General features: G+C 36.9%; 1 protein-coding gene across 2 annotated transcripts in view; it reads left to right on the top strand.

Moving 5' to 3' along the window:
- DMGDH (dimethylglycine dehydrogenase) overlaps window positions 1–17602 on the top strand; it is a 40217-nt gene that overhangs the window by 17944 nt on the left and 4671 nt on the right. For both annotated transcript variants that reach the window (XM_087927189.1, XM_026717719.2), the window contains exons 8-14: window positions 1827–1996; window positions 3405–3558; window positions 4614–4779; window positions 5833–5963; window positions 6974–7191; window positions 7376–7533; window positions 8889–8948. In XM_087927189.1, coding sequence (XP_087783315.1) covers window positions 1827–1996; window positions 3405–3558; window positions 4614–4779; window positions 5833–5963; window positions 6974–7191; window positions 7376–7533; window positions 8889–8948 — 1057 coding nt within the window. The remainder of the gene's footprint in view (window positions 1–1826; window positions 1997–3404; window positions 3559–4613; window positions 4780–5832; window positions 5964–6973; window positions 7192–7375; window positions 7534–8888; window positions 8949–17602) is intronic.

Here is a 17602-nt window from a genome sequence, read left to right as displayed (position 1 = left end):
GGCCAAAGTAAAACAGATGTAAACTTGTAATTTTGGTTTCTAGTGATGTGTCTGATTTTATACGAGTCAGCACCTCTCTGTTGGTTGCTCTGGCAGTCCATGGTATACATATAATGTAGCCAGCACCACAGTTCAAAGTCGTTAATCAGAGGACTAAAATTTAGCTCATTTAAAAAAGTTCTAAAAAATAAAAATCCTTCATTTCGGATTAAATAATTTGAATTTATTTAATTCCAAATGATGACTTTATGTATGATATAAAGTCATTTTTTGGAATTACAGCTAGCATTCTATGGTGCTGATTGTTTTTTTTTAATGAATCTATTCTTCTTAATAAGTAGATTAATACTCAGACACTCACCTCAAAGTCAATCTTAGCATATAGTGATTATAAATAAAAATAGTAAAAAATATCTTCCAAGATGATTTGATTCCAGCCAAATTAAAAGTAGAAAAATTAATAATTTCAAATTTAATTAGTATTACATTCACACTAATTTACAAATAATAGGAGGCATGATGGCTCAGCAGTTAAAGACACTGAGCTTGTCAGCTGGAAAGTTGACAGCTCGGGTTCAAGACCTGAGTGCTGCACAAGGGGGTGAGCTCCTGTTACTTGCATCAGCTCCTGTCCACCTAGCAGTTCTAAAACATGCAAATGTGAGTAGATAAATAGGTACCACTTCAGTGGGAAGGTAACAGTATTCAGTGCACCTTGGTGTACAATCATGCTGGTCACATGACCATGGAAATATCTTAAGACAATGCTGGCTCCCTTGGGTAAGAAATGGAGATGAAAACTGCCCCCTAGAATCGGACATGTCTGGACAGGGAAAACCTTTACCTTTTGAAATTAATGTCAAATATTTTCCTTTTGTGATCTGAACAAAATGAAACATTGCTGGTGACATTATCAAAGATTTTGGATTTATTCTGTAGTATTTTAATTTATATTGTTTCAGTAGGAGTCAATATTATCTCTCCTATTGATTTTATTAACAATCTGGTAAGGACTTGTATGTTCTTGTCCACCTTTAAACAAAATTAAATGAATAAAGTATTAATTATTAGAAGGCAATAATCCATCGGCATCTTATAAACTAACTTATTATAGGTATACATTTTAGCTATAAATAGGTATATTTAATGTGATTTGAACCTCATTTGTTGCAATTATTCTATGAAAATATAATTTAACATTAGGTTATGAATCATTTTTTATAATTCATTTACCTTTACAGAGCAGATCACTGATTTCCCAATTTTACAGGTGATCAGCTAAACAAAGAGATAGATAGTAAATGAGAAGGGACTGTCCCGTGAAGATTGCTCCATGCCAGATGTATTTCCTACACAGAGGGCACTTCTTTGGAGGAAGCTGCAGGTATCAGCATGTTATATATATGGAAGTGTCTATTTACCATGTGTATATACAGTAGGGAAATACAGTTAACTGCAGCTTCCTATGACATGAGCACATGGTATCATAGATACTTAATTTTGTATCACAAACTAAAACTAAACTAATGCTGTTTCCTATGCAGAAGTTTGACTTCTTTGTAGGAGATTTCATCCTGTGTCAAGTAGATTTGAATCAATGCCTTATTTGGGAATTACACACAGATATTCAAATCTAATCCTTCTACTGGAGCTGACTCCCTCTCCCTTGCTATGCTTTGCACTAACAAAATATTAGGGAGGTAAAATAAATGGAATTCCTGTAAAACAAGTAGAATGCAAGTTTACATAGCCTTTGTTGAAATGTTTGATGGAATATATTACTGTAGTAAATTAAGTATTTCCCCCTCTTTCCTCTTCCCTACCAGGTATGGAATCATTCATGCCGGTGGGATAGGAAAGTATCTTAGTGACTGGATACTCAGTGGAGAGCCTCCTTTTGATCTAATCGAAGTAGATCCGAATAGGTATGGAAGGTGGACAACTACAAAATATACAGAAGCAAAAGCAAGAGAATCTTATGGTTTCAATAATATTGGTAAGACATTTGCTTATACTTTTCCATGTTACAAATAATATTGACACTTAAACATTTTTGTACTGACTTTTTAATAATTATCTGGACCAGGGGTGTCAAACGGTAGGCTCATGGGCTGGATCCAGCCCACGAGGTGCTTAGATCTGGCCGGCAGGGCCACCCGGGAAACAATGAAGGACCAGCCTGTGGTGCTTCTGCCAGCAAAAACGGAGCTAAGGAGGGTTGTGTACGACCCTTCCAGGCTCTGTTTTTGACCATGACGGCCTCCTTTAGCCCTCCGCTAGTGAAAACGGAGCCTGAGGTGGGGTGTGAGCTCCATTTTCACTGGCAGAGGGCTGCAGAAGTTTTAAAATGTTTGCTATAATTGCTATAAATAAATTTTTTTGCTATAATTGCTGTAAAATAAGTGTGAATTGTTCATAGAGCACACTTCTGACCACTTGTGACATGCAATCAGTGCTTAAGAAACATTTAACAAACACTTAAGAAGTGTTTGTCATACAAGAAGAGATGGGGAAGAATGAATGGATGGTAAAAGAATGTAGACTAAATACAAAAATGAGTAATCAATACAAAAAGCTAACTTGAGATAGTTTGGTCATGTAGAAAGAATGAGCGAGAATTGAACTGCAGATCCAATATATGAAGTAAGAGAGAATAAATCTATAGGAAGAAAAACTGAGGAAAATCTCCCCAAAATGAAGGAGGTGAGAAGCTTAAAAACAAAAGATAATGTATTAATTATTATATGGCTGTGGTAAAGTGAAAATAGAAAGAGATGGAGTGGCCTATACTTTCAATAGTGTTGGTTTCAGCTGCAGGTAGTCCTTGAGTTATGATGGTAATTGGGGTCGGGATTTTTGCTGCTAAGTGATGCGGTTGTAAAGCGTGATGTCAAATGACCATATTGTTTAGCAACAGCAATCCTTAAAGTCCTGGTTGCCATTATTAACTGAATCCCACCTGTCATTAGCTAAGAACCCAGTCCAATTCAAGCCACTCCTGGTTTGGTCTCTACTAGCCCCAAATTTGTTAGGTAAGCAACTGCCTCCCTCTCAACTCCTCCCACCTGCAGATTTCCCCTTCCATCTCTGCCCTTTGGCCATCTTGCATTCTGTTCATCCTGCCAGCTCTACCAGCCTGCTGCCCTGCTAAGTGCAGTTGTCATTTGCCATCTTTTCCCACTGCTGCTGCTGAGACGTGTCCATCGGGGCCCTTCATGAAGCGGCCTGGTCCTGGCCCTGAGGCTGTGCCTGGCCCTTACCTAAATCATACATGGCCTTGTTCAAATTGCATGTGGCCTTCTAATGAGGTTTTGGAAGCAAAACTTTCGTTTGTACAATATATGTGATCCATTTTTTGTTTTTTGTGTTATTTGATTTAATATGCTATTTTTCTAATTTTGCAGTTGGGTTTCCTAAAGAAGAAAGATTTGCTGGAAGACCTACAGAAAGAGTCAGTGGGCTTTATGAAAAGCTTAAATCTAAATGCTCCATGGGATTCCATGCAGGCTGGGAACAACCTCATTGGTTTTACAAACAGGGTGATGACATTGGATACAAGTAAATGAAAGTTAAATATTTGTGCTGCTAATTTATCTTTAAGAATTTAATGGAAATATATTGTACTGCATTGCCCATTTGGTTTTCCTCCTCATTTTATTTTTACTGTAGTTTTAAGAAATAGGATTAAGAATAATTGATCCATCAGTTTTCACTGCATATCTGGCATATGCAGGGGTGGAATTGTACCGGTTCAGACCGGTTCTATAGAACCAATTGTTATGATTCTGTGTAGTTGGAGAACTGGCAAATCGTGCTCCTGGCTGCCCCCCTCCCACCCTTCCCTTCCCACCCGGTCAGTTCTTATTGTGCATGCACAACATTGCACACCGCTGCCTGCCTTCTTCCCTGCCCATTCACTCCTTTAGGTATTTTTTTCTTATTTTTCCTCCCGACGATCAGCTGTTCCTATGATCAGCTGTGCCAGAATTACCCTTGCTGTTTTACTGCTTTGCCCAGGAGGCTTCCCTGAGGCCCAGGAAGGCAAAAAAATGGAGGCGTGGGCATAGCATACATACCCCCATGCTCCATTTTTTGCCTTCCTGGGCCCCAGGGAAGCTTCCTAGGAGCAAAACACCCCACCAGAAGGCTTTCCTGAGGCCCAGAAGGGCCAAAAAAACTGGGGGAGGAGTGCTGCAAAAAAGAAGAAGGAGCCATGCCCACCCAGTCACATGACCACACCCACCTAGCCACGCCCACAGAATTGGTTAAAAAATTTGAATCCCATCCCTGGGCATATGTATATGAATTCCTTGCTTTTGTTTAAAATATGCAAGTGCCGTTCAGAACATATTATTCCTGTATTATATGCCTTTTGTTACAAACAAATAAAGCATTTTGCTTTCAGTTTAAAATATATTTTATTTGCTCTCTATTAGCCGTTGTAATGCAATATGTCAGCATTTTGAAAAGTAGTTAATACATTAATCATGATATATTACATTTATTTTTAAAGAAAAATAATGCCCAAATGATGTTTTTGAACAAGTTGCTTTATGCTAATTTACAAATAGCCATGCTAGTTTTTTTGAGTTGTTGAAATATTGTTTTTCCAGACCTAGTTTTCGACACACAAACTGGTTTGAACCTGTAGGTCGGGAATATCAACAAGTGATGGAAAAAGTGGGTGTGATTGACCTTACTCCTTTTGGCAAGTTTAGCATCAAAGGCAGTGATTCAGTTAAACTTTTGGATCGTCTGTTTGCAAATGTGGTCCCAAAGGTAAATAAAATAATAACAACAACAATAACAATATAAAAATAGTCCATTGTTAATTCCATCTATTGATCACTTTGTACTCAGAGGTGTTGAATCAATAGTCCTAACTAGATAAGTATACCACCTTCCATCTGAAGCTACAGGGACCATGAAAGTCACTTTACCTCATGTCACACTGCCTTCCCCACTGTATTGATATTTTTCACATTTCCTAATTGCCACTATCTTCCTTTGTTTAAATACGAGGTCACAGTTGAGTACAAAATGATTTAGAATTGGCTTCCCCTTGCATTTTTAAAAAGCCAATAATGTAATAATACTTTCTGTAGATTGGTTCCAGGGTGGTAAAATAACAGGGTCACAGTCTCCCCATTATTTAGATGCATTTGTATTTCATTTCCACGTTATGTTGGGTTAGGGCAAATACATCTTGTATACAGTGTTTACTATGGAATGGAATAGTGATTGCATGGATCATATCTGTATTAAAGAGATAGTCAATGCATATTATGTAAATAATGCTTCCAATATCTAGTTATTTAATCCATTCCAATTTAACGAGATTGATGTAGACCTAATCCTGTTAGTAGTGAGGATATGCCAGGAAGAAGAGCAGAGCAAACTGTTTACCTACTTATCTATGTATTTATTTAGCAGATTCATATAGGTGCTCATCTCATAAAACATGATTCTGGGCAGCTTAGAAACATAATAATTAAAACTAAAAGACATTTAAACATAAAAGAAAAGAAAACACAAAAGTATTATAATTATTATTTTCTCAAAAAGAAAACATAACAATGAGTTGACAAAAAGTGCAAGGTCAGTGGTAGTGCTTACAGATTTGCCTGGAATAAATGTTTTCCAATTGATTCTGCATACAAAATGTTCCTATTAAGGGAAAAAAAGAGAAGAACATAGAAAGTCAGGAGAGGAAGAAGTCTACTTAATTCAGTAATATTTGTGTGCTATGCTATAAAAAGTTAATTTGCATTATTACAAGCTACTGTATAATTGATGATTTTAACTTGCAGTTTTTACTTTCTTTCTACATAGATGGGTTTCACAAATATAAGTCATATGTTAACCTTCAAAGGCAAAGTCTATGCTGAACTCACAGTCTCTCATCTGAATCCAGGGGAATTTTTATTAATTACTGGTTCTGGATCAGAGCTTCATGACTTAAGGTCAGTGTAAATTTTAAATGCTGAAGTTTTAAAGTAGCCTGTGGTCCAAGAAATGTAGGATGAACTGCAGTTCAGAATAATAAAGAAAGGCTATGAAACTTGAAATAATAATAGCTTTTATCAGAGATAAATTCATGACTGGTTGAGTATATATGTCTATTGTATATAGAGTAAAATCTTGAGAGCAATTTGTTCACAAGGTTTTATTTTATTTTTTATTTTATTTGGTTTGTCAATTGCTTACAAGAAACTGCAGAAGTCTTGTTCACTAATGTGCGAGAAAGTTGTGTGTGGATACAGGAATACTGCACTTTTTTGTGGCATATTTGTGTAAATATGTTGAAAGAGTACAATTAAGAAGTAATTTTAATGAGTTGTCCATTGATAAAATATTAGTAATGAAAAACTCTGCAATAGCCTCAGTTAAGTCATAGGTTTTAAAAAAAACCTTATGGACATATTTTTGCTTGTTTCTTCAACCTTTCCTTCCTTATGCATAAAGAAAGTAATGTCTATGCTAATGTTATCCAAGAAGTCTAAGGAATCTTTTTTTTTCTGGAAGTGACTGCTGGAGTTGTACCATGCTTTAGATTCACAATGATTATATTCCTTGATCTACTGACTAGCTATAGTTGAAGAGACAATAAGGCTGGGCTAACATGTTGTGTATCTGTGTACTTAGCCAGGAATTGCATTTCCAAGCTCTTTCTGCCTCAGAAGCAGATACAAATTCTGTCCTGTCCTATGAATTCTCACAACTGGAATCTTCCAGCCTGGCTGCCAGTTAGGACAGAAATTTAAAAAGCTAGTAGTAAAAAACAAAAAAAAAGGTAACGCAGAAGAAGGAGACTACGTTATTTCTAAACTGTTCAGCCCCATTGACTCCACTGATTCTTTGGTAATTCTAAAAGACTGGGTGCCTATCAATATTACTCTTACTTTCTATTTCTAGTCCTATAATATCTTAAATATTATTTTGTTCTGATCTAATAATTCTATTTTATACACAGATGGATTGAAGAAGAGGCATATAGAGGACAATATAATGTTGACATCAAAAATGTTACAGATGAAATTGGAGTACTTGGTGTAGCAGGTCCATATGCAAGGAAAGTTCTCCAGAAATTAACTTCTGAAGATCTTAGTGATGCTGCATTTAGTTTTCTACAATCCAAGCATTTAAGCATTGGTAACATTCAGGTTACTGCAATTAGAATTTCTTATACGGGTAAGTGAAAGGGAATTATTATTAGTCTCTTAAATAGAATAGTTGATTTTTTTAAAAAATGTAAAGTGATACTAAATAACCTAGCTATATAAAAAAGAACATTCCAAATTTCTTTTCAAGTTAAAGTTTTGATGGCTACAATTTAATCCTAGTTAAAATCTATATTAGTTTTGATGTATTATAGGTGAACTAGGATGGGAATTGTACCACAAACGAGAACATACTGCAGCTCTATATTCTACAATCATGGATGCTGGATGTAAAGAAGGAATTGACAACTTTGGAACATATGCAATGAATACGTTACGGCTAGAAAAGGCTTTTCGTGCCTGGGGAGCAGAGGTGGGAAACCATTTATTTTGTGGGGGGGGTGTATGCCTGTGTGTCTATGTGTGCTCATGCTCATGCCAAACTTGTATTTAAAAGTGCCGGCCTAGATACCAAGAGTCTATGAGTTCTAGGCCTCCCTTAGGCATGAAAGCCAATTGGATGACTTTGGGCCAGATACTCTTTCTCAGCCCAACCCACCTCACAAGGATGTTTTTGTGGGGAAAACAGGAGGCAGGAATATAAGGCATGTTTACTGCCCTAGGCAAGTTCGTAGCTAAATAGAATAAATCTAATAATAATAAATTTAATTTGGTAAAACATAATAAAACCAAAATATAGAGTAATAATTAAAATAAATCATTTGCAGGTAAATTAAATTAAATTAAGAAATTATTTCCTCATGCTCCCTCCCTCTCCTTCATACACATACACAAACATATTGCACCTAATAAAAATATCAAAGGGAAGGCACAAATAATAAAACCTAAACTTATTTTTTTTCCTCTATACTCTGCAAAGAGCAAAGATACACCAAAAGAGAACCATATGAAATCTTTCTCCAGTGTGTGCTTTTGTGTGAATTGCAACAGGTATTGCAAAGATTGGTTGCCAAGTTTGGGGGTAGTTTCAACTATCATAAATTCCAATGGTAGCTGCACAAGGCAGTCAGTAAGCAAGGATTACCAGTACATATTAATGTAGGTGATTGGTGCTCTCTCTTTAAAGAAATTACAGCTCACAATTTTCAAAAAACTAATGTATAAAAAAAATATAATATAAAAGTGTTACTTTATTCTAGTCTAAAATAAGTTAATCAATCTAGCTTATTAGTGGCTAAGAGCCTTCTGTAGAGTAACCCCCTTAATAGTAATTCTCCAATGTCTAGAGAGCCAAGATGTAACAGAACACCAGAAATCCAGACAGAATTTGTAACACATATTTGTCTAATGCTGTAGCCATACATGTAAAATATTTAGGTTTGATCACTAGCATCCCTAGCTAAACCTACAGAAAAGTTCTAGAAGGAGCTGCTTTTCACATAGAATAACTTTCACTGGTCTGACTGAGTAAAGGTAATTTTGTGAGTTTCCTTGATTTGTCTTGCTTAAAAATGTGCCTTTATCATTATGATCCTGTATCATTTATGCACTGCTGATTTTACCAATGGCTGGTGAAGCTTACAGTTTTATTTTAATGGGAATAGTATAAGATTAGTATATAAATTTTATTAAGACCTATGCCAATTTATTAAAATAAATACTTATTTGATTAATGTAAAATATAGGTTTCATTTGTTGGACATCAAAAGAAATGAGAAAAAAATATGCCACCTAGTGGTTTTTTTATTGCACCTTTTTTTTCAACAGATGAATTGCGACACCAATCCTCTGGAAGCTGGACTGCAATATTTTATCAAATTAAATAAGGTGGGTTTATTTTTTTTCTACTATACTTTAATTATTATTTTTTTCCTTTGTTTGTGAATAGTTGTTACATTTGAATCAGCAAAACACCAGATAATTATACACTTCAGTAAGTAGTGTACCTTGGTGTATGTAGCAGTGTTCCTTCCTTCTGTCTCATTTCCCAGTCCACGCTGCTGTTTTGGTAGATAAACTATAATGTGATCTACTAATTAATTTCATTTTTTGGCACTTTCCAAGTAATTTGGGGATCAGAGCAGTTTCTTTATTTTATACAGTTCTAACTTAGTTGAAATAAAATTAGTTGCACACACCTCAGTTTTACTATAGGTTAATTATTTATGCATAATAATAATGTATGCATAATTATCAGTGTTGGGTATATCGATACACCAACTAGGTTTGGGTGAATAAATATATAAACCTAGGTTTAAGTGTTTGTAGCTTTAAGCACCAAACTGCAATGTAATTAGCTAATTAAGGGTGCGGTTGCAAGCAGCAATAAAAGGCAGTAAGAGAAACGTAACAGTTCCTGCTCCCTGGTCTCTCTGCTCTGCCTGCCTGCTGCTTACTCCTGTTTGAGACATCTGCTTGTTACTGTTTGTTGGCTACTGTGCTGGATACCGTTTCTGCTGAGAAAAAGGACTATTCCCTTGGTGAGCTGATATCCTGTGAATACTCAGCGTTGTCTTCGAGAGAAAGTTATCGGGAGGAGAAGATTTACAAGCAGATAAGGACATAGTACTGACTAGTAAAATGGACTAAGTTACTGGATGGATATATTTGTGAATGACATATGGACTGATTGACAATGCTTAAACTCTGAATGGATTAAACAACTATTTAAAACTGCAAACAGTGTTTTGTCTCCAGTGTGTGTATACTCTAGGGCCCAGCCTCTCTCATTTGGCTGCCTGGCTTGACTGCTGCTGCACACTCTGCTTGGGGGTTTGTCCCCAAACACTAATATTGGTTATGGGCCCAGTGAGCACAGTCTAACTAACCAGGATATAGCAGAGAGAGTTGGTGTGAGTTGCACATTACTGTAAAAACAAACTGTTTGTTAAATAGTTACTTATCTGAAGAGCAATGGCACAAGTAAATTTGCCAAATCTGTCCATGATATCCAGACTAGATGGAACAAACTATGTTTCATGGTCAATGAAATGTAGTTTACTTCTACGAAGAGATGGTTTGTGGGACATAATAACAAACCCACCAGATGTATCTAACTTAGATCCTAATGTTGAAGAGGATGACAAAAAAATACAAGACTATAAACGAAAGAATGAGCAGGCTTTATGCATCATAGGACTGACTCTCTCAGACCAGCAACTCATCCATATCCGTGGAGAGGAAAATGCTGCAAACTGCTGGGAGAACCTCAGGAAGATTTATGTTCGGGACAGTGTAGGAGCTCATATCAATCTTACACGGAAGCTGTTTAGAACACATCTTGAGAAGAATGGAGACATGTTAACTCATTTAAACTGTATAAAAAGCATTTTTCAGGAATTACAAGAAAAAGAGCTTATATTTAATGAGTTGCAACAAGTATACATCATACTGTCTTCATTGGATCCAACCTATGATGATTATGTGACGGCTTTAGAGGTATTGCCAAAAGAAAGTTTATCATTAACTGAGATTACCGGCAGGCTATTAGAAGAAGCCAGAAGAAGGTGTGATCGTGACCAGCTGAGGGAAGATAAACCTAATAAAGAAGAGAAATTATCTTCAAAGCTTGAAAGAAACCAACTAAGTAAAGCACCCGGAAGAAGAGAATTTATCTTCGACGGCATACACAATTAAAAAGTGTTTTAATTGTGGAGGCAGAGGACATTTGGCAAGATTCTGCAGAAAAGGAAAAAGCCAGAATGTAAAAAAGCCAAAGAAATCCTTTGAACTAGCCACGTTTAGCAACTGTGATGTGAAGAATAATTTATGGGTGGTGGACAGTGGAGCATCCCACTGCATCACGAGAGATAAGACAAAATTTATAAAAATGTCTACAAGCTCTCAACATAAATCACTTGCTAACGGTTGGAACCTCAAGGCCAAGGGTGAAGGTATTGCATACTGTCCATGCTTAAACCAGCATATAAAAATGTTGTATGTACCACAGTTAAAGATGAACTTACTTTCTGTAAGAGTATTAGACAAACTAGGTTATGTAATTACATTTAAGGATAATAATTGCATAATTGAGAAAGATAACAAAAGGGTAACTGCAGCTTTAGATGGAACATAGTATGTTTTACATGATAGTAAGAAAGGGGAGGCACAGACTGTATTTAACAATATACAGCCTCATAAAGAATGTATCCATTTATTGCATAGGCGTTTGGGGCATGTAAATTTTAAAATGCTAAAACGTACAGTAGAGTTATCTGATGGAATAAGGTTAAAACCTTGTGATAAATATTTGCGTTGTAATGTCTGCTGTGAAGATAAGAGTAAAATATTGCCTGCAAATAGGCTAAATGGTTTCAAAACTAAAGAACCTTTAGAAGTTGTATTTGCAGACATTATAGGTCCAAAGAAACCCAGTATGGGGGGTGCTCGATATATACTGAGCATTATGGACCATTACTCTAGATATGGGTTTTGCTACCTAATGAAAAGCAAAACTGAAACATATCAACATTTCTTCAACTGGTTAAAGTTTGCAGAAAGAAAGACTAAACGGCAACTGATAACCTTGGTGACAGATAATGGTACGGAATTTGTTAACAGCAAATTCCAGAATAGATTAAAGGTAGCTGGAATAGAGCACAAGAAATCTGCACCATACAGACCACAACACAACGCATTTATAGAGAGAAGAGGCCAAACACTACAGGCAATGGTTAGAACAATGTTAACTGATTCTGGATTACCTGATTCTTTGTGGGGGGAGGCCACAATGTGTGCTAATAACATATTGAACAACGTTGTTAACTCAACTACTGGTGAAATACCATTCACCATGTGGCATGGCAAGAAGCCTGATCTGAGTTACCTGCACACATTTGGTGCACCAGCATGGGTGCATATCCCTGCACAACTCAGGCGTAAAGGGCAACACAGAGCTAAACAATTATTCTTCGTTGGTTACCAAGCTAACCATAGGGCATATAGATTTTGGGAGAAAGGCACATCTAAGGTGTTATGTAGTGCCAATGCCCAATTTCTAGAGCACGTAGGATGGGATAAGTTAGAACAGGATAACAATAAAGAAGTAATTATTGAATCCTATAGAAATCCCATTTATTATCCCTGTAACTTTAAAAATAAAGTAAAGAGACAAGTACAGGACGAGATAGAGCCCATAAAGGAAGAAATAGAAGAAATAGCTGAACAAGCTGAGGAACATGAACAGGTAGTAATTCAAAAAAGTCCTCATACAAGCCCTGTAATTCCCAGAAGAACTACACGAATATCTAGACCGCCTGATAGATACCAGGCTAACACAGTGTGCCAGGAAAATAGAGTTCCATATACTGTGGATGAGATAAAAATGTATCCTTCTAAAGAGAAGGAAAGTTGGTATGCAGCAATGAATAAGGAATTGAGATCCTTAAAGGATATGAAAGTGTATGAAAATGCGAGATTACCTGTTAATATAAAACCCATTGGCTGCAAATGGATTTTTAAGATAAAAACTGATAAGGATGGAAATATAATCCATAAGGCAAGATTAGTAGCCCAAGGTTTTAGACAAAGTGCCAATGACTATGATGAGGTATTTGCACCTAGTCTTAAAGCAGCAACATTAAGGGCAGCTTTAGTGTGGGCAGCAAGCAAGAAATATATTGTTAACCATCTAGATGTGGAAACTGCTTACTTGCATGCTCCACTAAGACATACTGTATATATGAAAAAGCCTATTGGATTTAAAGGTGAAAATAATAATGATTGTTGGTTGTTAAAGAAGAGCCTCTATGGTCTTAAACAATCGGGCTATGAATGGAACCAGTATATTGTAAAGGAACTAAACAATATAGGGTTTAAAGCTGGTTTAGCCGATCCATGTCTATTTAAAAGGGAGACAAATGGGAAAATATCATTATTATTATTGTTCACTGATGATATTGCCTTGATTACTGAGACTAATGATGAAGCAAATAAAATAATAGCATCATTAGCTAAGAAAATAAAAATCAAGCAATTAGGGGAGATAAAGAAATATCTAGGTTTGAATATACTGAAAACACAGAAAGGTTTTAAGATATCTCAGGAAGATAAGATATCTAAATTGCTAATAGATTATAAGATGGAACTTTGTAAGCCTGCAAAGACTCCAATGAGTCAGGATATTTGCAAAATGGATGCTCAAAGTCCCAAGTTTGATAAGGTATTATATCAATCTTTGATTGGTAGCTTATCATACATTAGCAATTGGTCAAGGCCAGATATAGCTTATAGTATTAATCAACTGGCACGACACAATAATGATCCACTTCAGTGTCATTGGAATGCATTGAAGAGAATCTTAAGATATCTTAAAGGAACATTACACCATGCACTGTATCTAGAACCAAAAGGTGATCTCATACTGAGTGCTTATGCAGATGCTAGCTTTGCATCAGAAAGAGACACAAGAAAGTCGACTTCAGGAACAGCCATAATGCTGGGTAAGACATTAATTGGTTGGAAGTCAATAAGACAACAGCATATAAGTTTGTCTACTATGGAGGCAGAATTCTCCTGTTTATCGCTATTATGTACTGAGTTAATTATGTATAAACAAATGATGAATGATATGGGTATAACTGTAAATTATCCTATAATTGTACATGAAGATAATCAGGCAGCAATTCAAATGGCCACAAATATCGCAGTAAAAACTAGGAGCAAGCATACTGATTTAAGGTATCTAAACGTTAGACAATCTGTACAGAGTAAAATGATACAGCTGGAGTACTGCATGTCGGAGGACAATATAGCTGATAATTTTACTAAAGCCCAAGGTGCCATTAAGCACCTAGAGAGTTGTGAAAAGTATGGGTTTAGAGTGTAAGGGTATTATATATTTATATCACCCAAAAGGGGAGAATGTTGGGTATATCGATACACCAACTAGGTTTGGGTGAATAAATATATAAACCTAGGTTTAAGTGTTTGTAGCTTTAAGCACCAAACTGCAATGTAATTAGCTAATTAAGGGTGCGGTTGCAAGCAGCAATAAAAGGCAGTAAGAGAAACGTAACAGTTCCTGCTCCTTGGTCTCTCTGCTCTGCCTGCCTGCTGCTTACTCCTGTTTGAGACATCTGCTTGTTACTGTTTGTTGGCTACTGTGCTGGATACCGTTTCTGCTGAGAAAAAGGACTATTCCCTTGGTGAGCTGATATCCTGTGAATACTCAGCGTTGTCTTCGAGAGAAAGGTATCGGGAGGAGAAGATTTACAAGCAGATAAGGACATAGTACTGACTAGTAAAATGGACTAAGTTACTGGATGGATATATTTGTGAATGACATATGGACTGATTGACAATGCTTAAACTCTGAATGGATTAAACAACTATTTAAAACTGCAAACAGTGTTTTGTCTCCAGTGTGTGTATACTCTAGGGCCCAGCCTCTCTCATTTGGCTGCCTGGCTTGACTGCTGCTGCACACTCTGCTTGGGGGTTTGTCCCCAAACACTAATAATCAGCCTACTAATATGGTAATCAAATCAGGAAATGTGGGTTGTTGGAATCTTTTTACAGTTTGCAAACATTTTTATTTAGTTAATGAGTACTATTAAACTGGAACTTGCCATGTAAGACGCATTTAAAACTTACAGTACCAGATTTTATTATGTTAAAGATAGAAGTTTACAGTTTTACCAGAGAAGCTGGGATAATCTTCTTAGAGAATGCGAAATTTCTTCCTAGCACTTCTCATTTTTAAATAATTTCTCAGTTTGTGTATGTGTGTGTGTTTAGGTTTCCTTGGCGCTATTAAGAGAGTCCATGGTCATATGATTAGCACCATCTCACAATTACAAAATGGCAGAGCTGCAGTCATATGATTGGAATTACACAGTCCCCATTTAACAACAGCTGGGACGGCTGGAACTGGATTGCTAAGGAGGCCTAGTCATGTGATGTCACATTTTACAGCCATATTGCTTAGCAAGGCAATTTTGTAATCAGTTGTGACCTTATTTAGTTCATTAAATATTTTATTGTAAAAAGGAGAAACAATTCCACAATATTTTCTTGAGTCTGTATTTTTAGGAAAGTACATTTAGCACAAGTATTTGGAACATGAATCTGTGAAATATTAATTGCCTTTAGGGATAAAATGTCATCTCTTTGTTTAACTATGAAAGGAATTTATTTTAGGCGGCTTTCCTGCAATTATTCAAGAACAGCCAATGAAGAATAATTAATTTGAAAGTACTGCACAAGTATGGTCTCATGTGTATTTTAAGGTGGTGGTTAAAGCAGACTGCAGCAGATGCTGTGCTCTCATGTGCAGCTGAGTAGTTTTGTGTGTATAATTTGGATCTATTCCAGCATTCACAAGTGATTTAGCAAATAAATCATGTTATTAAAAGATTAAACATCTTTTGACAGCTTTCTGCACACTAAAAATAGAGAGGTTTTTTATTGTCCTTAATTGCTGCCTTTTATTTTCCTCACCAGATAAAATAATAATCTTATAATCTGGGAGTTACTTTCCAAATTCCACATTATTTGGGGTACTTAAATTCTTTGTAATTTGTACAGCTACTGAGGCTGGGTTAGTCCTTGTGATCTTTGGGAATTATCCTTGAGAATGCACCAGAGTATTTTATCACAAAAATATACTATAACAAAAGGAACAAGACTAGTCTCCTCTTGCTTTCTTTATTTCTATTACTACTACCATTAACAAAGAATATACCAGAAAACAAATTTTCAGGAATTAAATTATGAAATCAAGAACATAAAATAAAATGATTTGTTGATGATGATGTATTTACAATGAAGCACCCAAAAGAACTAATAATGGAATACGTACAACAGTAAGATTCATTGCCAGGATATTGACTAGGATATTGAGCTTCCTAGGATATTGACTAGAATATTGCCAGGATGTTGAGTATCAGATGACTAATGTTGAAGTTAAGCACTGGGGAGATTAGTTGTATTTGAATGTGTTTTATAGGCAGAGTTTAATTAGAGTTTGTAGAGACAATATATGGAATTACTGTTTACAGCAGTGGTCGCCAACCAGTGGGCCAGGGACCACTGGTGGTCTGCGATAAAATTTTGGTGGTCTGCAGAGAAGTGTCACTCTCAAAGCACCCCCCCAAAGCAATTAATCCAGGCTGTGTGGGAACACAAGGCTGTGCTGCCCATATGGCCCATAGGAACACAAGGCTTGTGTTGCTTGCATTGCGAACAACATGAGGTATTGAGGGGAGGGGGGGAAGGGGGGAACTTGTCCCACGCGCCTCGCCTGGACACCAGGCTGCTTCTTTCCACTTCTTTCTTCTTCTGCTTTTGGCTGCATGAAAGAAAAGCAGCAAAAATCTTTCTCTCCCCCAAACTCCGCCAGAGATGAGTCTTTGGGACCCTGCAAGGCATCCTGCTCCAAGAGGCTATGCTGGCATGACAGTCTCACAAAGACTCATTTCTAGAGGAGTTTGGGGGAGAGAAAGAAAGACTTCTGCTTCTGCTGCTTTCCTTGCATGAAGGCAAAAGTCTCTCTCCCTCCCTCCCTCCCTCTCTCTCTCTTCCCCTGAGAACAGAGCTGGAGATGGTATCCTGTGATCCCAAATAAAGAATGATTAATCGGTAGGAAAATGGGGCGGGGACTTTGGGGGGGGGATTTCCCCAGGGTCTCTGCTGCCACTCAGTCAAAATTCATATTAGTGGTCTGCAGGATTTAAAATTATGGGGTTGGTGGTCCCTGAGGTTCAAAAGATTGGTGACCCCTGGCTTACAGAATATAGTAAGGATGATAAATTGACCCCCATGTTGTGCATCAGTTCTCATTTGGGAAGTGTACCTCTAGGCAGAGTTCAAACTCTTCTCTGATTAACTGGGCAAGACTGTGCCTTGGCCAAATCCAAAAGACTGTACAACCAGTGTCCAACTCAAAATAAATCCAATTCAATAGAAACCTAGAATAGTCCTCACTGCAGCTCTGCAGGTTATTTCTGTCATACCTTCTAATCAAGGAGGAATTATTCTGGTTATTCTAAAAAGGGCCACCAGTTGGCACTTGGTGGTACTATGAGGGCAGAGTAATAACTGATTTTTTTTCTGCCCTTATTGCCACAAGCTTATCTCCTCAAAAAAGGTTCTTAACTCATGTTCAGTTCTGTTTACTCTTCATTATCCTCCAACGGCACTTCTAGGCATCTTTCTTTATCTTCTCAGCTACCACTTTATTCAAGTGAACTGTAGAAATTGGTCATGCTTACTGCAGAACTCCTGCTCTTTAGAAGGCCAGATCCTGGAGTTGAAATTCAAATACTTTGGCCACCTAATGACAAGGACTCACTGGAGAATAGCCTAATGCTGGGAAAGATTGAGGGCAAAAGAAGAAGGGATGACAGAGAAGGAGGTGGCTGGATGGAGTCACTGAAGCAGTAGGCATGAGCTTAAATGGACTCCAGAAGATGGTAGAGGACAGGAAGGCCTGGAAGAACGTTGCCCATGGGGTTGCGATGGGTTGGACATAACTTTGCAAC

Source organism: Pseudonaja textilis, chromosome 2 (genome assembly GCF_049901715.1).
Source record: "Pseudonaja textilis isolate UNSWEBS1 chromosome 2, rPseTex1.2, whole genome shotgun sequence".
Taxonomy (NCBI): Eukaryota; Metazoa; Chordata; class Lepidosauria; order Squamata; family Elapidae; genus Pseudonaja; species Pseudonaja textilis.
This window is presented reverse-complemented; position numbering and strand designations above follow the sequence as displayed.